Here is a 27,157-nt window from a genome sequence, read left to right as displayed (position 1 = left end):
TCAGGAGGAGAAGCAGAGCCCGCAGCACTCCATGCAGATCTCCAGGCAGTCGGCAGACTCGCAGCAGGCGTCGATGATGCCGCAGTCCATGTCGCAGGGCAGGTCGCAGTCCGCGCACTCGCCCGAGTTGCAGCAGCAGCAGCAGATGCAGGAGTCCTCCGAGGTGCAGGAGCCGCACGTGGCACAGTCCAGCACGATGTTGCACAGGGTCAGGAACTCGCAGAACAGGCAGGAGAGGATGCAGTGCACGCAGCAATCTGGGGAGGAACGCAGGGTGAGACAAGGCCGGGCTGTGGGAGCACCTGAGGGTGGAAATGCTCCCTCAGGAATTCATGGAAGGGAGGGAAAAAGGGGTCAGGAGAGTCTCCCTCAACACCCAGCCCTCATCAGAGACCAATTCTGGAGGACAGGAGATGGCCAGGAGGGTCTAGGGGTCCTGCTGAGCTCAGAGGATGCCACCAAGAGATCCCAAGGGATGAGGGGCCTGAGGAATTGGAAGATGCCACCCAAGAGATCCATAGAGATGATGAGTCCAGGGCTTGGAGGGTGCCACCAAGAGATCCCAAGGGATGAGGGGCTTGGAGGATTCCACCCAGAGATCTCAAGAGATGAGGGCCCAAGGAGTTGGAAGGTGCCACCAAGAGATCCCAAAGGATGATGAGCCCAGGGCTAGGACGATGCCACCCAAGAGATCCCAAGGGATGAGGGGCCTGAAGAGTTGGAAGATCCCACCAAAGAGATCCACAGGGATGAGGCGCCCAGGACTCAGAGGGTGCCACCCAAGAGATCCCAAGGGATGAGGAACCCAAGGAGAACATCTGGAAAGCGCCCTCAGGGTTCAGCAGTACCTTCCTGCGCCTCAATGGGGATGTGGGAGGAGGGTGACTTGGAGCTGCCCTTGCTCTTCTTGCTGCCCTGGCTGTTGATGGAGTGGTGGGGCTGCAGCTTTCGGGGAGGTTTCTGTGTGCTGGGCACAGCTCGGCAGATTCCGTTGCCCGCGTCCCCGTTGGGCAGCAGCTGCGTGCAGGGACCAGGGGACTGCAGGGCTGGCCCCACCTGGGGCTGGCCTGGAAGGGAAAAGCAGAATGTTACCACCCCTGCCCTCTCCACAGGGAGAAATGTGTGCCCAGACCCCAGGGAAAAACGGGAATCTGGTCCCTAGCTGGACACAGGGTGAGCTGGAGGGTGGGTGGTCCAGGGGGATGGGTGGCACAGACATATTTTATGAAGAATACTTTCATTAGGATTTTTTCTCCTGAGAAGCGGAGAGGCCACAGGAACAAAATGTAAACAATAATTATCTGCTGTTGTGGAATGCAACAGGTGCATCTTTGATTAATCTCATGTGGTTGTTTTTAATTAATGGCCAATCACAGCCCAGTTGTCTCACACTCTGGTCGATCACACGATTTTATTATCATTCCTTCCTTTTTATTCCTTGCAAGCCTTCTGATGGAATCCTTTCTTCTATTCTTTTAGTATAGTTTTAGTATATAATTTTAAATATAATATATATAATAAAATAATAAATTCTTTTAATATAATATATATCATAAAATAATAAATAAAATAAAAACATTTTTAATATATATAATAAAATAATACATCTGAAACATGGAGTCAAGATTCTCATCACTTCCCTTGTCCTGGGACCCCTGTGAACACCACCACAGACAGTCTCAAGCTACGTCAGGGAAGGTACAGGTTGGATATTAGGAAAAAGTTTTTCATCAAAAGAATAATAAAATATTGGAATGCTCTTCCCAGGGAGGTGGTGGAATCACCATCTCTGGATGTGCTTAAAAAAAGACTGGACATGGCACTTCGTGCTATGTCTGGTTGAGGTGTTGGGGCATAGGTTGGACTCAATGATCTGAGAGATCTCTTCCAACCTCATTATTCTGTGATTCTGTGAGGGAGATGGAACAGGAGATGTGGAAAAGGCGGCTGGAGGGAAGGAGACAAAGGCTGCTGAGAGAGGAAGGGATGGAAAGACACCAAAAAATGCAGATTTGTCATGAAAGATGGGCTGAAACTCTTCAGAGGACCTGAAGGAGGAGATGTCCCTGCAGGGCCAGGAGGGATGAAACCACCAAGAGCTCCTGAGTGTCCCCAGAGCCACAGGAGCTGAAGAACCACTGCAGAGCCACAGGAGATGAGGCACCACTGCAGAGGCACAGGAGATGAGAAACCACTGCAGAGCCACAGGAGATGAGGAAACCACTGCAGAGCCACAGGAGCTGAGGAAACCACTGCAGAGCCACAGGAGATGAGGCACCACTGCAGAGCCACAGGAACTGAGGCACCACTGCAGAGCCACAGGAGATGAGGAAACCACTGCAGAGCCACAGGAGATGAGGAAACCACTGCAGAGCCACAGGAGATGAGGAAACCACTGCAGAGCCACAGGAGATGAGGCACCACTGCAGAGCCACAGGAGATGAGGAAACCACTGCAGAGCCACAGGAGATGAGGCACCACTGCAGAGCCACAGGAGATGAGGAAACCACTGCAGAGCCACAGGAGATGAGGCACCACTGCAGAGCCACAGGAACTGAGGCACCACTGCAGAGCCACAGGAGATGAGGCACCACTGCAGAGCCACAGGAACTGAGGAACCACTGCAGAGCCACAGGAGATGAGGAACCACTGCAGAGCCACAGGAGATGAGGAACCACTGCAGAGCCACAGGAGATGAGGAACCACTGCAGAGCCACAGGAGATGAGGAACCACTGCAGAGCCACAGGAGATGAGGAACCACTGCAGAGCCAGCCTGCTCCTCTCCCCAGCCCTGCAGGAACCGGCCACTTCCTTGAGGTCTCTGCAACCTCTGGCTGAACTTCTCTGCAGGAGGAGGAAAATAACTCAGTTCTGTGGCTGTGCCTCCCTCCAGCCTCTCCTGCTGCAGCCCTGTGTCCTGCCAGAGCCAGAGGGGTGGCTCGGCCCTTGCTCCAGCCCGCGCTGCCTCCTCATCCTCACCTGGAGGAGCACTGGGAACCAGCACAAGGTTCCAGCAGCCATCATCCTCCTCAGTAAGGCCACAAATAAAATAAAATAAAATAAAATAAAATAATAAAATATAATATAAAATATAAAGTATAAAATATAAAATCATATAATTTAAAAATAAAAATAAAAAATAAAATGAAATAAAATAAAACTATAAAATAAAAAATAAAAATTAAAATAAAAATAAAATTAAAATTAAAATAAATAAAATAAAACCCTGTCTGGTGGTGCTCCAGCCAAACTTTTCTTTTCCTCTCCCAGGGCAGTAAACAAGGGATGATTCAGGGCAGAGGCTCGAGGGCAAAGGCACCTCCTGGCACCAGGGAACAGGAGCTGCTTTCTGTGCAGGGCACAGGCTGCCCCTGTCCTGCAGCCACCAAAATAAAACAGATGGAAGGTGAAAATAAAGTGGGCGGAAGGTGAAAATAAAATAGGTGGAAGGTGAAAGACACGAGGGGATGGTCCCAGTGCTTGGTTTGACCAGGCTGAGCTGGGCTTGGGCTGCACAGGGAGGTTAAAGTGGGAATTTGGTCTTTGAAACACGCTGGGAAAGGAATTTAAAATAGCCAGAGGTGAGCGGGAAGAGTGGGCTGAGAGCAGAGAGTGGGGAGACACAAATCAGGTCTTGGATAAAACTGGGATTGTCTCCCCTTCCTAAAAACCTCACGTGTGACGGTGTTCACAGGTGTCTTATGTTGAGGGAAGAGACGAGGATCTGATTCCATGTTTCAGAAGGCTGATTTATTATTTTATGATATATATTACATTAAAACTATACTAAAAGAATGGAAGGAAAGGTTTCATCAGAAGGCTAACTAAGAATAGAAAGGAATGATCACAAAGGTTTGTGGCTTGGGCTCTGCGTCTGAGCCAGCTGACTGTGATTTGTGATTGGCCATTAATTAGAAACAACCACCTGAGACCAATCACAGATGCACCTGTTGCATCCCACAGCAGCAGATAACCATTGTTTGCATTTTGTTCCTGAAGCCTCTGAGCTTCTCAGGAGGAAAAATCCTAAGGAAAGGATTTTCCATAAAAGATGTCTGCGACACTCATGGAGCGTTCGCTCATTATGTGCCCTCACCCAGTGCCCTCTCCTGCCCCGTGTGTGGCACCGAGGTGCCCAGGGCTGTGCCAGGAAGGGGCTGAGCCTGCAGGGACCCAGCAGCAGCAGCTCAGCAGGCTGGGACAGCAGCTGGATTGTCTGGGACCGCAGCAGCATGCACTTGGCGCTCCCCATTTCGCTGCATTCCTCAGATTAAACTGTTTGTAAATCAAAATCATGCTCTGGCTCTGGCCAGGGGCAGCCAAAGGCAGCCAGGAATCCCCCCTCAAAGTTAGGGAAAACAGCTCCCATTTTTTTTTTAGGACAGCCTTTAAGAAACGAGGACAAAACTCTGCTAAAAGAGGCACCTTCAGCTCCCCTGTAATGCAGGAGTGGGGGAGCAGCCTGGAAAACAGGATTTTGGGGGGAAACTGCCTGTCTACAGCTCTTCAATAACAAAAACCTCCGGGATGTTTGTAACCTGAAACCCAAAACTTTGGGTTTCCCATGGAGGTGATGCTCTGGATGCCCTCAGGCTGTCCCAGGGCAGCATCACCAGGGTCCCTGAGCCACTGCCAGGGCCTGGATTATTGTGGCCACCTGGGTCTGCTGTTCCTGCCTGAAGCTGAACACACAGCATGCCAAACCTGCAATCCCTGTGTCCCAAAATGCTGCAAAACTGGATTTGAGCACAGAGCTGAGCCTCAGAGGGGACAATCCTGGCATTGGTGGGCAAGGACATCACCCTGCACCCTCCAGCCTTTTCTGCCTGGTTCCTCCTGAGCCTGCACGAGCCAGGCTGGCACAGGAATGCCCCATCCCATGGGAGAGCCTAAATGTGCTCCTCGGGGCGTGCCAAAATGGGAACAACCCCAAAAACCAATGGTGACCCCCCAAGAGCAGTGGGGACACCAGGAGGAGGGTGCCCCAATCCCCCCCAGCCTTGGGGGGCTGGGCTGGGCTGGGGAGGGGACCGTGCAGGGCTGAGCTGTGACTCAGGCGTGCAGAATGTCTGTGGGCAGCCGGCCCAGCTCGCAGATGCTGCGCGAGGGCTCGGCCGCGGGAACCGGGAGCTCTGCTCTGCTCTCCTTGTGAGCTCTGCTCTCCTTGTGAGCTCTGCTCTCCTCACTGAGCTCTGCTCTCCCTGTGAGCTCTGCTCTCCCTGTGAGCTCTGCTCTCCTCACTGAACTCTGCTCTCCCTGTGAGCTCTGCTCTCCCTGTGAGCTCTGCTCTCCTTGTGAGCTCTGCTCTCCTGTGAGCTCTGCTCTCCTTGTGAGCTCTGCTCTCCTTGTGAGCTCTGCTCTCCTGTGAGCTCTGCACTCCCTGTGAGCTCTGCTCTCCTGTGAGCTCTGCTCTCCTGTGAGCTCTGCTCTCCTGTGAGCTCTGCTCTCCTGTGAGCTCTGCTCTCCTGTGAGCTCTGCACTCCCTGTGAGCTCTGCTCTCCCTGTGAGCTCTGCTCTCCCTGTGAGCTCTGCTCTCCCTGTGAGCTCTGCTCTCCCTGTGAGCTCTGCTCTCCTGTGAGCTCTGCTCTCCCTGTGAGCTCTGCTCTCCTGTGAGCTCTGCTCTCCCTGTGAGCTCTGCTCTCCCTGTGAGCTCTGCTCTCCCTGTGAGCTCTGCTCTCCTGTGAGCTCTGCTCTCCCTGTGAGCTCTGCTCTCCCTGTGAGCTCTGCTCTCCCTGTGAGCTCTGCTCTCCCTGTGAGCTCTGCTCTCCCTGTGAGCTCTGCTCTCCTCACTGAGCTCTGCTCTCCCTGTGAGCTCTGCTCTCTCCTCACTGAGCTCTGCTCTCCCTGTGAGCTCTGCTCACTGAGCTCTGCTCTCCTTGTGAGCTCTGCTCTCCTCACTGAGCTCTGCTCTCTCCTCACTGAGCTCTGCTCTCCCTGTGAGCTCTGCTCTGCTTGTGAGCTCTGCTCTCCCTGTGAGCTCTGCTCACTGAGCTCTGCTCTCCTTGTGAGCTCTGCTCTCCTCACTGAGCTCTGCTCTCCTTGTGAGCTCTGCTCTCCTCACTGAGCTCTGCTCTCTCCTCACTGAGCTCTGCTCCCCTCACTGAGCTCTGCTCTCCCTGTGAGCTCTGCTCTCCTCACTGAGCTCTGCTCTCTCCTCACTGAGCTCTGCTCTCCCTGCGAGCTCTGCTCACTGAGCTCTGCTCTCCTTTTCTGAGCTCTGCTCTCCTTGTGAGCTCTGCTCTCCTCACTGAGCTCTGCTCTTCTTTCCTGAGCTCTGCTCTCCTTTCCTGAGCTCTGCTCCCCTCACTGAGCTCTGCTCTCCCCTCACTGAGCTCTGCTCTCCTCCATGCATTTCCCATCCTCTCCCCTTCCCTGCCTGCTCCCTGGAGGGGCAGCCCAATTCCCAGCCTCCCTCATCCCCCCCCGGGGACCCTCCATCCAGTTTACACCCCTTGGAAGGGACCTGGGAAGCTTCCATCCACTTTCTGCCTCTTGCAAAGCGACTGGGGAGCTTCCATCACTTTACACCCCTTGGAAGGGGAGCTTCTGTCCACTCTACACCCCTTGGAAAGGGACTGGGGAGCTTCCATCCAGTTTACACCCTTCAGAAATGGAGCTTCCATCCAATTCCTGCCCCTTGCAAAGGGACTGGGGAGCTTCCATCCATTTGGGGTTTTGGGGGATGCTCCTTTCCCAGGCAGGCTGATCCCCCTTCCCACCACAGCACCCCAGAGAACCCCAACCCTTCCCAAGCAGCTCCAGCTGCTCCGGGAGCCACCCCGGGTGCCGCCCTTCCCTTCCACCTCTCCAGGTGACTCAGCCTCGTTCAGGCTTTGATGTGGGGAGGAACAAAGCGGGGAGGAGCCGGGTTCCCACCTCAGCCCTGCTCTGTGATGAGTCCCGAGGGCAACACTCACATGTCACAGCTTCGGGAGCGCCGCAGAGCTCGGCCCGGGGGCTTTTTGTCAGCACTGCCGGGGGTTTGTCACCTTCCAGGGCTTTCGGGGGTTTGTCACCTTGCAGCGCTTTCTCCTTCGGGGGTTTGTCACCTTCCAGGGCTTTCGGGGGCTTGTCACCTTCCAGGGCTTTCTCCTTTGGGGGTTTGTCACCTTCCAAGGCTTTTGGGGGTTTGTCACCTTCCAGGGCTTTCTCCTTTGGGGGTTTGTCACCTTCCAGGGCTTTCTCCTTCTTCAGGGATTTGTCTCCTTCCAGGGTTTTCTCCTTCTTTGGAACCACAGGGCAGGTGGGGGACCGGGGACCCCTCAGGGCAGGGAGGGAGGGCTCAGGCACCTCTGCAAGAGAAACGGGGTTAGAGCTGAAAATGGGGTTAGAGCCAAGCCCCTGGGTCAGACAAACTCCCAAACACTGCCCACAGACTGGGGCAGGAGGTTTGGGCTCCCCTGTGTCACACAGCACACAAGGATGTCACCAAGGGATGCCAGCCAAGGGATGCCACCAAAGAATGCATCCAAGGATGAATCCAGGGGATGAACCCAGGGATGAACCCAAGGGAGGAACCCAGAGGACGAACCCATGGGATGAACCCAAGGGATGCCACCAAGGGATGAACACAAGAATAAACCCAAGGGATGAACCCAAGGATGAATCCAAGAGAGGAACCCAGAGGATAAACCCAAGGGATGAACCTGAGGGATGAATCCAAGGGATGAACCCAAGGGATGCCACCAAGGGATGAACACAAGAATAAACCCAAGGGATGAACCCAAGGATGAATCCAAGAGAGGAACCCAGAGGATAAACCCAAGGGATGAACCCAAGGATGAACCCAAGGGATGAACCCCAGGAATACCACTAAGGGATAAACCCCAGGGATACCACTAAGGGATAAACCCCAGGGATACCACCAAGGGATGAACCCAAGGGATGCCAGGATGCCACCTGAGGGATGCCACCCAGGGTTTGGGCAGCCCAGGACGGGCACCGGGGCTGCACCACCCCCCAGCTGCTCCCCCCGCTGCAGCACCATCCCAAAACGCCTCCCCGAGCTCTCACATTCCTCCTCCAGAAAGCCAAGGGATCTGGTTACACTCGGCAGCCAGCGCTGGGTTTTTCATCCCCCTTCCCATGAAAGAGCCACTGTCTGCCCTGCCGGGGCTGGCTGCCACCTCCCTCATCCTCTGCACTCTGGGGCAGCACCAACCCCTGCAGGAGCCCTCCGTGGGGCACGAAAACCCTGCAAGGAGCTGAGTCATCCCCATGGGAGAAATCCCTGTGCCAAACACCCCCTGGCAGAAAGGCAGGAGGGGGCAGGACCACCTTCAGTGCTGCTGAATTCCCACGGGGAATTTGGGGTGCCAGGGGTGCCCAGGGCTGTGCCACACTGCCCCAGCCCCCCCTGCCCCCCCAGCCCTCTGCCCATCCCTCAGAATAGCAAAGTCTTGCACAACAGGGGCTGGAACACACTTTATATAAAACTAAATTATAGGCTGGGCAGAGGGAGGCAGAGCACAGAGCCATAATTGCCCTGGCTGGAACAGGAGCCCTGCAAGCAGCCAGGGAGGGCAGGGGAGGGGGGAAAGAGGCCTGGGATGGTTCATTATCCTCCCTAAAACCAGGGTCCCACACACCAGAGCTGAGGGGGAAAGGAGGGCAATTAGGGATAATTAAATATCAATGTTATTAAAAGGAGAAAACAAGGGAAGTTGGGGGGTTCCAGCTGCACCCTGGCATCAGCAGGAGCCTGGAAATGCTGCAGCCAGTCTGGGGTGGTGCTGCTCTGTTCCACAACACCCTCCAAAATCATCCATGTGCCTCAGTTTCCCCTCTCTGCCCTCCCCAGAGTGCAGATCCAGCTCCTGAGACAGGGTTGGGTTTTTTTTGGGGGGAATTAAAACTCATGCCAGCACAGAGCCCTGCTCACACAGAGCTCTCACCGGTGAGGAGATTTTGGGGCTCAACCAAGGGAAACCCAGCAGCTCCTGCTGAATCTTGCACGACAGCATTGGCTCCAAATCCCAATGGAGCGTGAGCCCCAGATGGGAGAAAAGGCATTGCCATGGCTCTGCAAAGCCCAGAGCAGAATGGAGAGGTGAGGAGGGCAGGCTGTCACCTCCCCAGGGCTGTGGGGGTGAGTGACATCCACAGCCTCTGGCACGGCCCAGCCCTGATCCAAAGGCAGAGGTGGAATCCTGATGGATGAGGGTGGGAAATGGATCATGAGGGAAATGGATCATGTGGGAAATGGATCATGTGGGAAATGGATCAGTGGATCATGACTGTGGGAAATGGATCATGAGGAAATGGATCATGTGGGAAATGGATCATGAGGGAAATGGATCAATGGAGTGTGGGAAATGGATCATGAGGGAAATGGATCATGAGGGAAATGGATCATGAGGGAAATGGATCAATGGAGTGTGGGAAATGGATCATTGCCCTGGCCAGGAAGGGGATGGGGGTGCAGGAGTTTTGGGGAAAAGCAAGAGGTGTCTCATTCCAAGGATGCCAGAGATGAGGAGCTCTGAGTGGAGCCACAGCTGAAGCTCCCACAGAGCTCCCCGAGCTCTGGTTCCTGCTGTGGGATGTCCTGAGTGTGTTCAGGGCTTAAAACCCCTCAGGAAACAGCCCTATCACCCCCAGATCCCCTTTCCTGAGGGAAAAAGGGCTGGAAAATCAGGAGCAGCAGGAGCAGAAGGGGCTGGCACAGGGAGAGCTCAGCAGATCCCTGTCCCTGCCCATCTGTGCTGCCTCCAGAGCATCCCCTGCCCCCTCTGCGGCACAGACATCTTCTATGGAAAATCCTTTCCTTAGGATTTTTCCTCCTGAGAAGCTGAGAGGCCTCAGGAACAAAATGTAAACATTGATTATCTGCTGCTGTGGAATGCAACAGGTGCATCTCGGATTGGTCTCATGTGGCTGTTTCTAATTAATGGCCAATCAATTAATGGCTCGGACAGAGAGTCCGAGCCACAAACCTTTGTTACCATTCTTTGCCATTCTATTCTTAGCTAACCTTCTGACGAAATCCTTTCTTCTATTCTTTTAGTATGGTTTTAATGTAATATATATCATAAAATAATAACTCAAGCCTTCTGAAACACGGAGTCAGATCCTCATCTCTTCCCTCAACCCGAAAACCCCTGTGGGCACTGCCACACCTCTGTGCCCATTCCTGGGGACAAGGACAGGCTGGGTGGATCCACAGCGATGTCCAGGCTGTGCTCCAGCTGGGATGGAGCCCAGGCTCGTCCCTGCTGTGCCCACTTCACACTTGTAATTACCCTGCACAAGCCTCACACACAACCACAGGCAGGCAGGGAGGAAGGTGGCAATTAAATTAACTCCCCCGGGAACAAGCTGGCCAGGAGAGGGACAGAAATAGCCGGGAATGAAGTTTGGGTGAGCTGATCCTTCACACAGCCTCACATCCCACAGGCTGGATGTGGGGATGGGGCTGAGCCCCAGCCGCCCCTGGAATGGGGTGGGGAAGGACCCAGGGAGGGGTGGGAGAAGGTGGGAATGTGTGGGGTCAGAACAGAGCCCACAGCTCCTTGTCCACTGGGATCCACGGGGGAATGCAGGGGGAATGTTCCGAAAAAAGGAGAGGGAATGGGAAATGCAGGGGGAATGTTCAGGGAAAGACAGAGGGAATGCTGTGGGAAGGGCACAGGGAGTGGGAAATGCAGAGGGAATGTTCAGGGAAATGAAGAGTGAATGTCCTGGGAAGGGCACAGGGAATGCCTTGGGAAATGCCCTGGGAATGTTCTGGGAAATGCAGAGGCAATGCCCAGGGAAATGCAGAGAGGATGCCCTGGGAAGGGCACAAGGAATGTCCAGGGAAATGCCTTGGGAATGCTCTGGGAAATGCAGAGGGAATGCAGAGAGAATAACCTGGGAAATGCAGAGAATGCCCAGGGAAATGCAGAGGCAATGCCCTGGGAAATGCTGCAGCAGCAGCTCCCCAATGCCCCCAAGCAGGGGCAGCAGCTCTGCAGGCACAGGAGGAGCTGAGCAGACCCTTCCATCACTGGCACAGCTCATCCCACAGCTCCCTCTCCTTTAAATTCCCCAATCCCTGCCCTGCTGATCCCCCCTGGACCCCTCCTCCCTGCTGCCCCCAGAATAGGACCAGCTTTGACCCAAATCCATCAGATTTAAACCCAATTGTGAGCCTGGGCCAAACCCTGAGGCCAGCCAGCCCTTGGGATGGGACATCTCACTTTTCCCCAAAATTCCTGCACCTCAAACCCTTCCTGGGCAGGGCAAATCCTCCTCAGAGCCTGGGATGAGCAGCACAAGGGAGATGTGGGACAGCAGCTCAGAGCTCTGGATCTTGGGAGCAGAGGTAACGAGGCATTCCAAAAACAATAACTTCAATAAATCACAGCACTGCCCCAAGGTACCAGAGATCAGCAAAGTGATAAATGTGGGGCTGATTTCTCCTGCCAAGCCCGGGACATGCACATGGAGCTGATTTTCTGATTATTCTCCCCGATCCCAAAGTCCAAATCCATCGGTCATGGGAGTCCTGAGACATCAGGGAGCCCCAAAATCCATCAGGGGGGTGGGAAAACAGGACAGGAGAGAGGAGAGATGCAAAAAAAAATGGAAGTTCATGGCTGGAAATGCAAAATTCCTGCAAATTCCCAAGTTCCAACATCCCTCTGGGGGATGCAGGAGCTTCTGTGGAAAAGATCCTTGTGCTCCCAGTGGAAATTCCTGATGGGCTGAGCTCAGCATTCCCAAAGAGCTGGACAAACAAAAGGCAGGAGCCACAAACAGGAGCCACAGCTCCCAAAAATCTGTGGGTTCCCTTCTCCCTTCCTGCGCTGCCCAGACCCCCAGAGGCAAAGCTGGAGCTGGGCTTTGGGGTCCAAACTCAAATTCAGTCCCAGTCTGGGTCTTTTCCCTGTTGTTTTCCCTTTGTTTTCCCCCACTCTCTGTCCCCACAGTGTGTTTGGGATGGTTTCTGTCGGTTTGGGATGGTTTCTGTCGGTTTGGGATGGTTTCTGTCAGTTTGGGATGGTTTCTGTTGGTTTTGGGATGGGGATTCATGCTGAGGATGAGGAAAGGAACCTGCTCCTTCCCAGCTTTGTGTCCTGGGAAGTTTTGCTGTCTCTTAAAAATTCCTCTTTCCCTTGCAGCTCCACACTGGAACGGTGCCTTAATACCTGTAAAATGTAAATATATTTACATTAAATTGATTTTTGTGCATAAGGAATAATTCCTCCCAAATTGCTGCAGTGGGGGAAGAGGCAAAGCTGGAGCTGTGCTTTGGGGTCCAAACTCAAATTCAGTCCCAGTCTGGGTCTTTTTCCTGTTGTTTTCCCATTGTTTCCCCCCATCCTCTGTCCCCACAACGTGTTTGGGATGGTTTATGTTGGTTTTGGGATGGTTTCTGTTGGTTTTGGGGTGGTTTATGTTGGATTTTGGATGGTTTATGTTGGTTTTGGGATGAGGATTGGTGCTGGGACATGAGGAAAGGAACCTGCTCCTTCCCAGCTTTGGGAAGTTTTGTTCTCCCTTTTTCCTGCTCCAGGCTTAAAGATTCCTCCTTCCCTTGCAGCCCCACATTAGAATGGTGCCTTAATACCTATAAAATGTAAATATATTTACATTAAATTGATTTTTGCTGCATAAGGAATAATTCCTCCCAAATTGCTGCAGTGCCAGAGGTGCTTCTTGCAGGGAATTGATGTTTTGTCTTTCCTGAAACCCCTTGTAGGAACATTTCTCACATTGATTTGGTTTGGCAGGAGCTGGTTGGAGCCACGAGGACCTTGCAGGGATGGGGTTTGTGGGGACACCAACCTGGAACTGGGGTTTTGTCACCCAGGTCAAACTCCAGCAGGGATGGACTGGATGGACCTGGCTGGTCCTGGTCTGTCTGGCCCCAAAATCCCTCCCTCCCTTCCCACCCAAATCCTATAAATAACAAATAACAACAACTCCCAGCCTTGCTGAGCTATTTGGGGGTTTTGTGGGTATTTTTTTTGTGCTTTGTTTTGCTTTTTGTACGTTTAGGAAGTCACTTCTCATCGAAACCACTTTGTTTTTTGACTGCATTCCTCATTTTTGCTGTTTATCCAAAGCTTTGCCCAGGTGAGGCCAGAGGGTTTCCAGGTGGGAAGAAAAGTTGGGCTGGATCTTGGGCAGCAATTTGGGAGGAATTATTCCTTATGCAGCAAAACCTGATTTAACGTAAATATATTTACATTTTATAGGTATTAAGGCACCATTCTAATGTGGGGCTGCAAGGGAAGGAGGAATCTTTAAGCCTGGACTGGAAAAAAGGGAGAACAAAACTTCCCAAAGCTGGGAAGGAGCAGGTTCCTTTCCTCATGTCCCAGCACCAATTCTCACCCCAAATCCAACATAAACCGTCCCAAATCCAACATAAACCACCCCATAACCAACAGAAACCATCCCAAAAACAACAGAAACCATCCCAAACACACAGGGAATGGGGGAAAACAATGGGAAAACAACGACTGGGATTGAATTCAAGTTTAAGGAGCAACTGGGGCAGGAAAACTCCCCCCAAAAAATGGAAAATCTGGGAAATCAAGGAAGGAAATCCTGGGTGTCCCTAAGGAAAAGCAATTATCCCTGGAGCCTGGAAAGCAGCTGAGGTGAGGCCTTATCAGATCCAGGGAGATTCAGGGAATTACAGAGCAGGGAGAAATGATGGAGGGAGTAATTAATGCCCAGGCCAGGCTGGAAATTGGGTAACCTTGGGGGTTAAACCAGCACAGGTCCTGCCAGGGGAAAAAAAATTGTGTCTTGCCCAATTTAAGTCCTTTAAAAAATAAAAGTTAAATTGAGGAGGGGATGAAGGGGAGCTGCTCAATAATCTGAATTTCTCCAGCTCCTTTCATCCCAGCATAGATTGAAAAACCAGGGCCCAGCACACCTTCCCTGAGCTCCAGGGATTTTCCTTAAAAAACTGCTTTAATTATGGGGAAACTGAGGCAGGAAAATGGGATTTCCCCCCCCCCCCCCCCAGAAAAACCTGTGGAGATGGAGCACAGAACTCTCTGCAGGTTGGGGTTTCTCCCATGCACAGATCCCCAAAAAATCTCCAATTTTTGGGGCACGGGAAGGGATTTTGGGACTTTCCTGGTGCCCATCCCACAGAGGGGGGAACTCCAGGCATGGAAAAATCTGGGAAAAATCACCAGAACTGCAGCAAACAGCCCGAGGAGGGTTTGGGTTTCTGCAGCTCCCAGGCTGGAGCTTTCCAAGGAAATTCAATCAGGATTTGGAGCAGCAGCAGGGGCAGCGCAGCCCCAAGGCCCAGCTTTGTTTTGCTCAAACCCAGAAACTTTGAAATAAGCCAGAAATCTGCTTTTTCTTCTTTTTTTTTCTCCTCATGCTTCTTTTCTTTTTCTTGGTAAGTTTTGCATTGCTCAAAGAACAAACACCAGCGAAGCGTTTTCGGGAGCTGACAAGGAAAAAAACTTGGAAAGAGAAACCAGAAATGTTGCAAAATCTTCTTTCTGTGGGGTAAAAAAAATACATTTTTTTGTTGCTTTCAGGGCTTTTTTTCGGGAGGGGCTTTTTGCACTCTCTGTGTAACTCTGCAACCCTGCATTTAAATCAGTGCTGAGACAAGGAAAAAAACCCATTTATTTTGATTTTGGATGGGTTTTTTCTTGGTTCCTGAGTGAGGTGGCCTCGATTTCTGCTGAGAATTCCCTGCTTGGGGCAGCCCAGGGCTGTTTTGGGGCTGAAAGTTTCGTGTTTGGGGCTGAATATTTGGTGTTTGGGGCTGAATATTTCAGGTTTGGGGCGGAATGTTTTGTGTTTGGGGCCGAATATTTTATGTTTGGGACTGAATATTTCCTGTTTGGGGCTGAATGTTTCCTGTTTGGGGCTGAATTTTTCATGTTTGGGGCTGAATGTTTCGTGTTTGGGGCTGAATATTTGGTGTTTGGGGCTGAATATTTCAGGTTTGGGGCCAAACATTTCATGTTTGGGGCCGAATATTTCGTGTTTGGGGCTGGGCACTCCTCCTCTTATACCTCAGGGCAAAATCCTTGGGAACAGACAGAAAAAATTAAGGAAATTAAAGGAAATGTGTGTGTGTCAAAGCCTGAGCTGGGACAGCTGGGACACAGGCAGGGATGGATTGGGGACATGGATGGGGACACGAGGGTGGCAAATGTCCCCTCTAGGAAGGGAAAAGGGAGGTGGGAATGAGCAAATTTTGCTCATTTCAAACCCAAGTTTTGCTTCTGGAGGTGGATTTGTGTCCATCTTCACATGGAGAAGAGAAGGAGAAGGAGAAGGAGAAGGAGAAGGAGAAGGAGAAGGAGAAGGAGAAGGAGAAGGAGAAGGAGAAGGAGAAGGAGAAGGAGGAGGAGAAGGAGGAGGAAGAGGAGGAGGAGGAAGAAGGAGATGGAGGAGGAGATGGAAAAGAAGGAGGAGGAGAAGGAGGAGAAGGAAGAGGAGCAGAAGGAAGAAGAAGAAGAGGAGGAGGAAGAAGAGGAGGAAGAAAAAGAGGACAGAACCTCTCTTGCTTCCCACTATCCCTGCTCCTCCTCCCTGAAGGAAGAATCATCTCACCAAGCAAAAAACTCTTGTTTTTTCTCCTGTTTTCTGCTGATTCCTCTAAAAAAATAATCACCAGGACAGACAGACAGACAGACAGACAGACAGACAGACAGACAGACAGACTCTTCTCTCCCAAACTACCTGTGGCTATTTCAGGCTGTGCCCCCGTCCCTGCTGGGTGGGAGGAGCTGTGGTGGCACCCAGCCCATCTCTGGAGATGCCAGGGAATGAAATTTTGGGGGATAAAATCTCCATGTCCAGCTGGGGACCTGAGCTGGGCCACCCCCCCCACCCCCAATCGTGCCTCAGTTTCCCCGTTTGTTCCCCATCCTAGAGGGAGGATGCAAATGAGCCAGGCTGGTTTGTAAAACTTGGGAAAGGGAATGCAGGGAGAATTCCCAGGCTCTGAGCTGCGTGACAGAGCTGCTGGCTCTGGCCCAAAGCCACCAGGGCTCTGCTCCTGAGTGTCACAGGGACAGACAGACAGACAGACAGACAGACAGCCTGGGACACGCTCGTCCCCAAAACCACACGGGGAGGGAGGAGGGAGAGTCAGGGTTTGGGATGGGGAGCACAGAGCTGATCCTGAGGAGGAGCAGGGTGGGATGAAGGCTCTGGAGGAGGAACAGGGTGGGATGAAGGGAAGCTTGGGCCGGCTCTGCTCAGGTCACACTCAGCTCTGGGGGAGCTGAGGAAGAGGAGGAGGGGTTTTGGGATGGTTTGGGATGGAGGTGAGGTCACTTCAACGTGGGAAAATGGAACTGGGCACTGATGGATGTGCCTTAAACAGGGAACACCAAACTGGGCACTCAGGGATGCCCCTGAAATACGGGAAAACTGAACTGGGCGCTGATGGATGCCCCTTAAATTTGGGAACAACAAACTGGGCACTCACAGATGCCCCTTAAAATCTCAAGACCAAACTGGGCACTGATGGCTGCCCTTCCAAGATGGGAACACTGAACTGGGCACTGATGGGTGCCCCTTCCAACAGGGAACAGGGACAAGAAGTCCCCAACAGGGACACATCAAACTGGGCACTCACAGATGCTTCTCTAAGATGGGAACACTGAATTGGGCACTGATGGATGCCCCTTAAATTTGGGGACACCAAACTGGGCACTCACATATGCCTCTTAAAATCTGGAAGACCAAACTGGGCACTGACAGATGCCCCTCCAAGATGGGAACACTGAACTGGGCACTGATGGATGTCCCTTAAATTTGGGAACACCAAACTGGGCACTCATGGATGCCCCTGAAATATGGGAAAACTGAACTGGCCACTGATGGATGCTCCTCTAACATGGAAACACCAAACTGGGCACTCGGGGATGGCCCTCCAAGATGGGAAAACTAAATTTGGCACAGATGGATGCCCCTGAAATTTGGGAAAACAGAACTGTGCACTCATGGATGTCCCTTAAATTTGGGAACACCAAACTGGGCACTCTCTGATGTCCCCAGTGAGGTGCCAGTGCTCCTGCTGATGCCACCAGCACCCCTGGGAGCTGAACCACTCTCTACCCACCCACAGCTTTGGTGTGGCCACAGGAAAGGCAGAAAAGCTCCAAAACCATTTCCACCAAAGCATTTCACAGATTTTGAAGCCGCTTTTTGAACCCTCCCTCAGCTGCTGGTACAGGAGCTCAGCAGAGCTGGGGCTGGGGACAAACCCCTTGCAAAAATCTCCTTGCGTTCCCAGCTCATCATTTCCCACCTGGAAAAGGAAGGAAATGCAGGGAAATCAGCCCCAGGGAATGCAGCTGCTGCATTGGGAATGAGTTTGGAGCAGAGCTCGTCCAGCTGCAGGGGGAACAGAACAGGAGGGTGAATTCTCCAGAGCCAGCAGGGGCCGGTCCAGCTGTGCTGGTCCCGCTCTGCTCACCAAATTTTGGGAATTTTGGGGATTTTGGGAGTTGTTCCCAGGCTGGATTCGCCCCTTTTGTGTCTGGCTTGACAAACCACCGTGTGCTCCTGCAGCCTCCTGCTCAAGGGGGTTTTAGTCCCTCCCTGGGGTTTTTAATGCAGTTTTTAGTGCAGTTTTTAGTACAGTTTTAATGCAGTTTTTCATGCAGTTTTTAGTACAGTTTTAATGCGGTTTTTCATGCACATGAAGCTCGGCAGGGCCAGAGGGGCTTGGAGGGCTCAGCTGTGAGGATTCCCCCAAATTTTCACCCATTTCTGATCCCTGTAACGCACCCAGAGCAGCCCCCATCCCTCGGGGGGTTTAACTCACATCCCCCTCCCCGGGCTTGGCACCGGGACAGAAACTGAGGCAGAGTTTGGGATTGAAATCCCGGCGGGGCCCGGCGGCTGCTGAGCTCACACACAAACACAGCAGCACGGGAAACACGGCCGGGGCACAAACGCACACTCACATGTTCACAATCACACACAAACACACACTCACATGTTCACAATCACACACAAACACAGCCAGGGGCACAAACACACACTCACATGTTCATAATCACACACAAACACACACTCCGATGTGCACAATCACACACAATCGCACCCAAACTCACACCCAAACACGGCCAGGGCACCAGCACGGCCTCACATGTTCACAATCACACACAGACACAGTCAGGGGCACAAACACACACTCAAATGTTCACAATCGTGCATAAACACACGCTCAGATGTTCACAATCACCCCCAAATACTGCCAGGGGCACCAACACACGCTCAGATGTTCACAATCACACACAAACACACCCAAACTCACACCCAAACACTGCCAGGGGCGCAAACACACATTCAGATGTTCAGAATTCTGCACAAACACTGCCAGGGGCATGAGCAGATGCTCAGATATTCACAATCCTGCAAAAACACACACTCAAATGTTCACAGTCCTGCAAAAACACACACAAACTCACACCCAAACACTGCCAGGGGCACAAACACACATTCAGATGTTCACAACCCTGCACAAACACACACTCAAATGTTCACAATCGTGCACGCTCCCCGTGCCCAGCAGTGCATCCCCACAGCCCCAGACTGCAGCCAGTGCCCCATAAACGCACCCCGGGAGCCCCTGCACACACCCCCACTGTGCACACAGCCTGCCCAGGACCCCAAAACCTTCCCTGGGATCCCCAAAACCTTGCATGCAATCCCAAAAACTTCCCTGGGATCCCACAGCCTTCCCTGGGATCCCAAAACTTTGCACGGGATCCCTAAACCTTCCCTTGGATCCCAAAACCTTCTCCATGATTCCAAAATCTTTCTCGGGATCCCACAGCCTTCCCTGGGATCCCAAAACTTTGCGTGGGATCCAAAACCTTCCCTGCGATCCCACAGCCTTGCAAGGGATCCCAAAACTTTGCAAGGGATCCCAGAACTTTGCAAGCGATCCCAAAAGCTTCCCTGGGATCCCACAACCTTCCCCGTGATCCCCAAACCTTGTATGTGATCCCAAAATCTTCCCTGGGACCTCAAAAACTTCCCTGGGATCCCACAGCCTTTCCTGTGATCCCAAAACGTCCCCTTGGATCCCAAAACCTTCCCTGGGATCCCAAAACTTTGCATGGGATTCCCACAGCCTTCCCTGGGATCCCAAAACTTTGCATGGGATCCAAAACCTTGCATGCAATCCCAAAACCTTCCCTGCGATCCCAGAACCTGCAAGCGATCCCAAAACCTTCTCCATGACCCCAAAACCTTCCCCGGGATCCCACAGCCTTCTCCATGACCCCAAAACCTTCGGCGCGATCTCAAAACTTTGCAGGGGATGCCAAAACCTTCTCCATGAATCCCAAAACCTTTCCCGGGATCCCAAAACCTTTCCCGTGAGCACACAGCGCTCACTCCCCCTCCAGCCTCGCTCCCCCTCTTTGTCCCCCCATATCCCCCCTTTGTCCCCCGTACCTGGCGGCGGTCCCGGTTCGGTTCGGGGCCGCTCCGGGCGCTCGGGCCGGGGGCTGCCGGGCCGGGACATGGCTGCGGGAGGCTCGGCGGGGCTCGGAGCGGGGCCCGGCCCGTCCCGGTGCGGTCCCGGTGCTCGGTCCCGCTCACCTGGGGCCCCGCGGGGCTCCGCGCCCGCCCCCGCGCCCGCCCCGCATCCCCCGGCCCCGCCGCTGGGCTGGGCTCCGCTCCGGGGCTTTGTCCGCGCCAGCCCCTTCCAAAAATAAAATTAAAAAAAAAAAAAAAAAAAAAAGACAGAAAAAAATCGAATTAAATTTTTAAAAAAATGAGGTTGGGAGCGCGGACCCGCGGCCAAGCCGCGCTCCCGGAGCTGCTGCCGGAGGCTGGAGCGGAGCCGGGAGCGGGGAGAGGCGGAGGAGGCTCCGGGGCCGGCCTCGGGTTTGGGATTGCACAGCTGGGCTGAGCCCTCGGCTGGGGCTGAGGGAAACTGCGGGGGGAGAGCGGGGCTGAGCCGGGTTTGGACCCTTGGGTGGGTGGTGGAGCCCCTTGGGTGGGTGTTAGGAGCCCCAGGTGGGTGTTGGACCCCTCAGATGGGTGGTGGAGCCCTTTGGGTGGGTGTTAGGAGCCCCAGGTGGGTGTCAAAGCCCTGGGTGGACATTTGGATCCCCTTGGGTGGGTGTTGGACTCCTCAAATGGGTGTTGGACCCCTCAGATGGGTGGTGGAGCCCTCAGATGGGTGTTTGGACCCCTCGGGTGCATGTTTGAGGCCCCCAGGTGGGTGTTGGAGCCCCCCCAGGTGGGTGTTGGAACCCCCCCAGGTGGGTGTTGAAGCCCTGCATGGACGTTGAACCCCCTTGGGTGGGTATCAAAGCCCTGGGTGGACATTTGGATCCCCTTGGGTGGGTGTTGAAGCCCTGAGTAGGTGTTGGTACCCTCCAGGTGGGTGTTTGGACCCCCTTGGGTGGATATTTGGACCCCCAGGTCGGTGTTGGACTCCCTTGTGTGGGTGTTTGAGCCCCTTAGGAGGGTGTTTCAACCCCTTTGGTGGATGTTTCGACCCCTTGAGTGGGTGTTTGAACCCCTTGGGTGGGTATTTGGAGCCCCCCAGGTGTGTGCTCAGCCCGTCCACTTTCCCCCAGGCACAAAACCCAAGCGGGACCTTTATTCCCTGACTCCCTGGCGTGCCCAGTGAACTCCTCTGCTTCCCCCACCCCTCCCTGCCTCAGTTTCCCCAGCTGGAAAATGAGGTTTGGCTCCCTGGGGCGATGCTGGGATGGGAGGTGACGGCGTCACAGTGTCACTCTGTCACACTGTGCCAGACCAGGGGTCACTCCCTGCCCTCTGTATTTTGCCCTCTGGAGTTCCAGCTCCGTGTTCCAGAGCCCTGGGAGCTCCTCACTGGAGTTCAGGTTGAAATTCTAAGAGTAGAGCTACCATTGGAGTTGTGATAAATCAGATTGAGGAGGATGCTGATGGTCAAATGGGCTCTTTAATAAATAGTTTTACACCGTCTGCCACAAGTCCAAATGGGCCGACAGTGGCCTCTCCCTTTATTTGAATAAAGCCAGAAAGGACTCCTCTCTCTCCTTTTTGGACATAAACCTCTGTGGATTAATTTTCCCAACACGCCGAAACAACAGCTTGGCCTGACAGCCTAAAAAAATAAAATTTAAAGAGTAGTGGGAAAGCTTAATCATGATTTTGGGCCTCCAGGATCTGTGCAGCCCCAGCTTTGTGGGGAACAGGGCTCCCCAGGCTGGCAGCCCCAGCTGTGCCATGCAGGGAAAGGTTTTACAGGGATTTTGGGGCTGGAGAGCAGCAGGGCTTTACCCACAGCAGCCTGGGCTGCCACCTGTGCCACGGACAGTGGGACAGCCTGGAAAAATCCATGCTGCTGCTTGGCATGGGCAGTACAGATGGGCCAGCAACCAGTGCCCCCATCTCTGGGGGCTGCAGGGCCTGGGGCAGGGTGGTTTGGGGGGAAATCTCGTCCCATCCCGACACTGGAAAAATCCAGGGATGGAGGAGAGCAGCAAAACACTCGCTGTGTGCAGGGGGTCACACTCAGCACACTGAAGGGAGCGTGGCCACAAAAACAAGGATGTTTTTCCCCCCAAAATAACAGAGGGTGATAGAAAGGAGCAGCCTGAGCAGTGAATCCCTCAATGATCACACCAAGCCTCATCCTGCACTGTGAATCCCTCAGTGATCACACCCAGCACTCTCAGGGTCGCATGAATCCCTCAGTGATCACACCAGGCCTCATCCTGCACTGTGAATCCCTCAGTGATCACACCAGGCCTCATCCTGCACTGTGAATCCCTCAGTGATCACACCAAGCCTCATCCTGCACTCTCAGTGAATCCCTCTGCAATCACACCAAGCCTCATCCTGCACTCCCAGTGAATCCCTCAGTGATCACACCCAGCACTCTCAGGGTCCCATGAATCCCTCAGTGATCACACCCAGCTCCTTCCTGCACTGTGAATCCCTCAGTGATCACACCCAGCCTCATCCTGCACTGTGAATCCTTCAGTGATCACACCAAGCCTCATCCTGCGCTCCTGGGGTCCCAGTGAATCCCTCAGTGATCACACCCAGCTCCATCCTGCACTTCCAGTGTCCCAGTGAATCCCTCTGCAATCACACCCAGCCCTCTCAGGGTCCCATGGATCCCTCAGTGATCACACCCAGCCCCATCCTGCACTGTGAATCCCTCTGCAATCACACTCAGTCTCATCCTGCGCTGTGAATCCCTCAGTGATCACACCCAGCCTCATCCTGCGCTGTGAATCCCTCAGTGATCACACCCAGCCTCATCCTGCGCTCCCCCCGGGCCGGCTGTGCTCCGAGGAAGGCTCTGGCTGTGGGATCTGGCCGGCTTTGTGCAAACAAGGCCGTTCCTGTAGGTGTGTGACTGCACTGACCCACATTCACAAACCCTGGCACCCTGCGCGGCTCCCGGCTCTGCCGCCGCCAAAATAAACCCAAAATAAACCCAGCCCAGCTCTCGCAGCTCCCGGTGCTCCTCGGGGGGAGCAGGGGCTGGGCTCCACCTCCCCTGGATCTACACCCCAAACCCCCTGGATCTGCTCCCCCAAAACCCCCAGATCCACACCCCATCACCCTCAGATCTTCACTCTACTCTATAACCCCTGGATCTACATCCCAAAATCTCTGGATCTGCATCCCCAAACTCCTCTGGATCTGTGCCCTAAAACCCCCAGATCTGCACCCCAAACTCCCCGGAGCTACACCCCAAAACTCCCAGATCTGCACCCCATCACCCCTGGATCTGTACCCCAAAACCCTCGGGGCCCAAACCCTCCAGATCTGCACCCCAAGCCCTCCAGATCTACACCCCAAAATCCCAGATCTGCACCCCAAACTCTCAAGATCCATGCCCTAACCCCTCCCGATCTACACCCCCAAACCCTCCTGATCTGCACCCTAAACCCCTCTAATCTATACCCCCAAAACCCCAAGATGTGCACCCAAAATTCTCCAGATCTGCATCCTAACCCCCCGTGATTTACACCCCAAAAACCCCAAGATCTGCACCCCCAAAACCCCAAGATCTTCGCCCCAAACCCTCCAGATCTGCACCCCAAACCCCCCTGATTTACACCCCAAAACCCCCAAGATCTGCACCCTAAATCCCCCCTGATTTACACCCCCAAAATCCCAGATCTGCACCCCAAACTCCCCTGATTTGCACCCCCAAAATCCCAGATCTGCACCCCGAACCCTGTGGGCTCCCCGTGCCCCAGACTGGAGGCGTTGGGAGATTTGAACCTCCCTGACCTTCCCGTCTCCGGCAGGATTTAGCGCTAAAACCTCGACTTTTCTGTTCAAAGAAGGTTTTGCAACATTCCCGGCATCCATCCCTGGGCAGAGGCTCGGAAAATAAAATAAATAAACAAGAGAAAAACGCGTGTGATCCTGGAAAACAAGGAATGAAAGAGCGGGGTGGGATGGGGCTGGGACAGAGCTGGGCTGTGTTTTTTTGGGGTCTGAGCCATCACCCCCTGATTTGTGGAGCAGAATTTCCCTGTCCCTGTGCACACACAAAGTCTCTAAACAAAATAAGCTCCTCAAGGCCCTTCTGCTCTGCCTGCCTGGCTGGGTCTGCAGTGAATGACCCCAGTGTTTTACATGTGCTGCTGAAAGGATTTTGATGAGTCACGAGCTATTTCTGTAAATAATTAAAAAAAAAAAAAAAAGAAGGAAATGGACATTCAATATTTAAAAAAAAAAAAAAAAATGGGGCCCCGTGAACGTTCATCTTCAGAAGACGGAAAAATTAAAAACTTCCCGAAAACTTCGCTGTGTGCTCCTTCACGGGTTTCTGCACGGAGTGATGTTTTGGGGAAGTTTTTAATTTTTCTGCACCCCAAAACCCCCAGATCCACACCCCAAAATCTCCAGATCGGCACCCCAAAACCCCCAGATCCACACCCCATCACCCCCAGATCTGCACTGCACAATGCCTGGGATGAGCTGAGGTTTCTGGAGAGGTTGGGGTGGCAGAAGTGGGAGCTGACGCCCATCCAGGTGTCCAATCCCATCCAGGGCCTGCTCCCACCTTTTCCTGGGCTTTTCCTTCCCACAGTTTTTCCTCTCCTCATTTTTTGAGCCCCCAGAGCAGGGGGGTTCACAGTAATCCCACTGGGATGAGTGGGCTGAGTGTTTTGGGGTCCCTTCAGCCCCGATCCCAGCCACAGAGACCCCCAAAACACCAGGGAAGGCTCAAATCTCGGAGCAGGAACCCTTTGGAAATTTCCCTTCCTGACCCTGATATTCCAATTTCTTAATGCTCATTTAGGTAAAAACCAAACTCAAAAACCCCAAAGTTCTCCCTCTTTTTTTGGTTCTTTAGAGCTCTCTGGAAGCTTTGCTGGCTCTGGGTTATCCAAGGCAGTGACTTCCCCCAGTTGTGCTTCAGGGGTGAGCAAAAATCCCAAAGATTTGGGGTAAAACATCGGGGTGAGTAAAAATCCCAAAGATTTGGAGTAGGTAAAGCATCTGGGTGGGCAAAAATCCCAAAGATTTGGGGTAGGTAAAGCATCTGGGTGGGCAAAAATCCCAAAGATTTGGGGTACGTAAAGCATCAGGGTGAGCAAAAATCCCAAAGACTTGGGGTAAAACATTGGGGTGAGCAAAAACCGCAAAGATTTGGGGCAAAGGATTGGGGTGGGTAAAAATCCCATGGATTTGGGGTCCAGCTGGAGGGAAGGGAGGGATCCATGTGGACACAGCTCTGGAGCAGAGGGGTGGGTGCCTCCTGCCAGCGTTTTTTGGGGTGCAGGAAGCCGTGCCCCAGACAGGGGTGACCTGTCCCAGTGTCCCCTCCCATCCACAGACTGGTTTTGCAATCAAACTGGGAGAGCTTTCATGTCTGTGCCAAAGGAAAAAAAAAACTACCAAAAAATAACTAAAAAAAAAAAAAAAAAATAGAAAAAGGATAAAAAAGTTTCTAGTTCAAAAGTTAAAATCATCTCCAAGTGTTAAATCCATCAGAGCCAGGGATGGTCCCAGGGTGGTTGGGGAGAGAGAGATGGGGACCCAAACCAAACTGGGGAGGGGAAAATGGAGACCCAAATCAAACTGGGGAGGGGGAGATGGGACCCAAACCAAAATGGGGAGGGGAAAATGGGAACCCAGACCAAGATGGGGAGGGGGAAATGGGGACCCAAACTGAGCTGGGTGAGGGAAATTGGGGAGCCAAACCAAACCAGGGAGGGGAAAATGGGGACCCAAACCAAAATGGGGAGGGGAAAATTTCGACCCAAACCCCCAGAAATGGGGAGGGGGAGATGGGACCTAAACCAAACTGGGGAGGGGGAAATTGGGGACTCAAACCAAACTGGGGAAGGGAAAATAGGGACCCAAACTGAGCTGGGGAGGGGGAAATGGGGACCCTTAACCAAGTTGGGGAGGGGGAAATGGGGACCCAAATCCCAGCTGACCCCACACTCACCGAGCAGATGAAGCCACTTTTCACCCCTCTCCTTCCTTCCAGGGCCGGCCTTTGCTCCTGGAAGGATTTTTTGGGAGAATTTCCTCACTGAAAAGGGAGTCAGGAACTGGGAAGGAGCTGCCCAGAGAGATGGTGGAGTCCCCATCATCCCTGGGGCTTTTCAAGTTGGGGATCACAGACAGATCTCAAAAAATCAGTGAATTCTGTAAAAAAATTTGTCTATCCCTGGAGCTTTTCAAGTTGGGGATCACAGACAGATCTCAATAAAATATTGAATTCTGTAAAAACTTTTGTCTCTATCCCTGGAGCTTTTCAAGTTGGGGATCACAGAGAGATCTCAAAAAATTGGTGAATTCTGTAAAATAATTTGTCTATCCCTGGAGCTTTTCAAGTTGGGGATCACAGACAGATCTCAAAAAATCAGTGAATTCTGTAAAAAAATTTGTCTATCCCTGGAGCTTTTCAAGTTGGGGATCACAGACAGATCTCAATAAAATATTGAATTCTGTAAAAAGTTGTGGTGTTTTTTTTTTGTTGGGATTTTTTTTTTGTTTAGGTTTTTTTTTTTTTTTTTTTTTGTTTTGGTTTTTTTTTTTTATTATTTTGGGATTTTTTTTGGGTTTTTTGGGTTTTTTTTTTGGTTTTTCTGGGTTTTTTTTTGGTTCTTTATTTTTCCCCCCCACAACAACCTTAAGCAAAGCAAGGCCCAGCAGCAGCACGATAGGTAATTTCTTTTATTGCATTTTATAATGCCATTGTCCATACAGATTACATGCAGCTAGACCTACTGTACAAGGGTTTACCGTCTGCCCACGCAGACACACGGAGAGCTCGGAGTACAAATACACAGCCAGGATTTTCCTTTTATACAGCACGAGGAGGGCAGCGAGGGAGCCTCGGGGTCGCTTTTTACACATCCGCCCTCCCCTCCGCCCCCTGGGACCCCACCCCACCTCCCCAGCATCGCCTTCCCACCCAGCGCCGCGCAAACCGGGGAGAAAACGGGGGAAAAAAGGAAAAAAAAAAAAGGAAAAAATAAGAAAAAAAGGGGAAAAAATAGGAAAAAAAGAGGACAAAAAGAGGAGAAAAAGAGGAAAAAATAGGAAAAAAAAAAAAAAAAAAGGAATAGGAAAAAAATAGGAAAAAAAATAGGAATAAAATAGGAAAAAAAGAGAAAAAAATAGGAAAAAAAATTAGGAAAATATAGGAAAAATATAGGAAAAAATAGGGAAAAAATAGGGAAAAAAAGGAATAAAAGAGGAAAAAATAGGAAAAATATAGGAAAAAACAGGCAAAAAATAGGAAAAAAGTAGGAAAAAATAGGAAAAAGGAAAAAACTAGAAAAAATAGGAAAAAATAGAAAAAAGAGGAAAAAAACAGGAAAAATAGGGAAAAAAGAGGAAAAAATAGGATAAAAAAAGGAAAAATAGGAAAAAAAGAGAATAAAAGAGAAAAAAAGAGGAAAAAAGGAAAAAATAAGAAAAAAAGGGGAAAAAACAGGAAAAAAAAGAGGAAAAAAGAGGAGAAAAAGAGGAAAAAAGGGAAAAAGAGGAAAAAAGAGAAAAAATAGGAAAAAAATAGGAAAAAAAAAGGAATAAAAGAGGAAAAAAAGGAAAAATATGGGAAAAAACAGGCAAAAAATAGGAAAAAAATAGGGAAAAAAGGAAAAACTAGAAAAATAGGAAAAAATAGAAAAAAGAGGAAAAAAGAGGAAAAAATAAGATAAAAAAGGAAAAATAGGAAAAAAGAGAAAAAAATGGAAAAAATGGCAAAAAATAGGA

General features: G+C 52.0%; 1 protein-coding gene across 1 annotated transcript; it reads right to left on the bottom strand.

Annotated features, from left to right (window-relative positions):
• On the bottom strand, nt 1–26,293 carry MDFI (MyoD family inhibitor). The gene is made up of 5 exons (XM_059487729.1): nt 26,180–26,293; nt 19,400–19,649; nt 6,919–7,293; nt 849–1,067; nt 1–257 (listed from the first exon to the last, which is right to left on the bottom strand). The coding sequence occupies exons 1-5, from the start codon at nt 26,291–26,293 to the stop codon at nt 1–3; spliced, it is 1,215 nt and encodes a 404-aa protein (XP_059343712.1).
• Nucleotides 26,294–27,157: the final 864 nt, after the last annotated feature.

The sequence above is a fragment of the Ammospiza nelsoni genome, chromosome 23 (genome assembly GCF_027579445.1).
Source record: "Ammospiza nelsoni isolate bAmmNel1 chromosome 23, bAmmNel1.pri, whole genome shotgun sequence".
Classification (NCBI taxonomy): domain Eukaryota; kingdom Metazoa; phylum Chordata; class Aves; order Passeriformes; family Passerellidae; genus Ammospiza; species Ammospiza nelsoni.
This window is presented reverse-complemented; position numbering and strand designations above follow the sequence as displayed.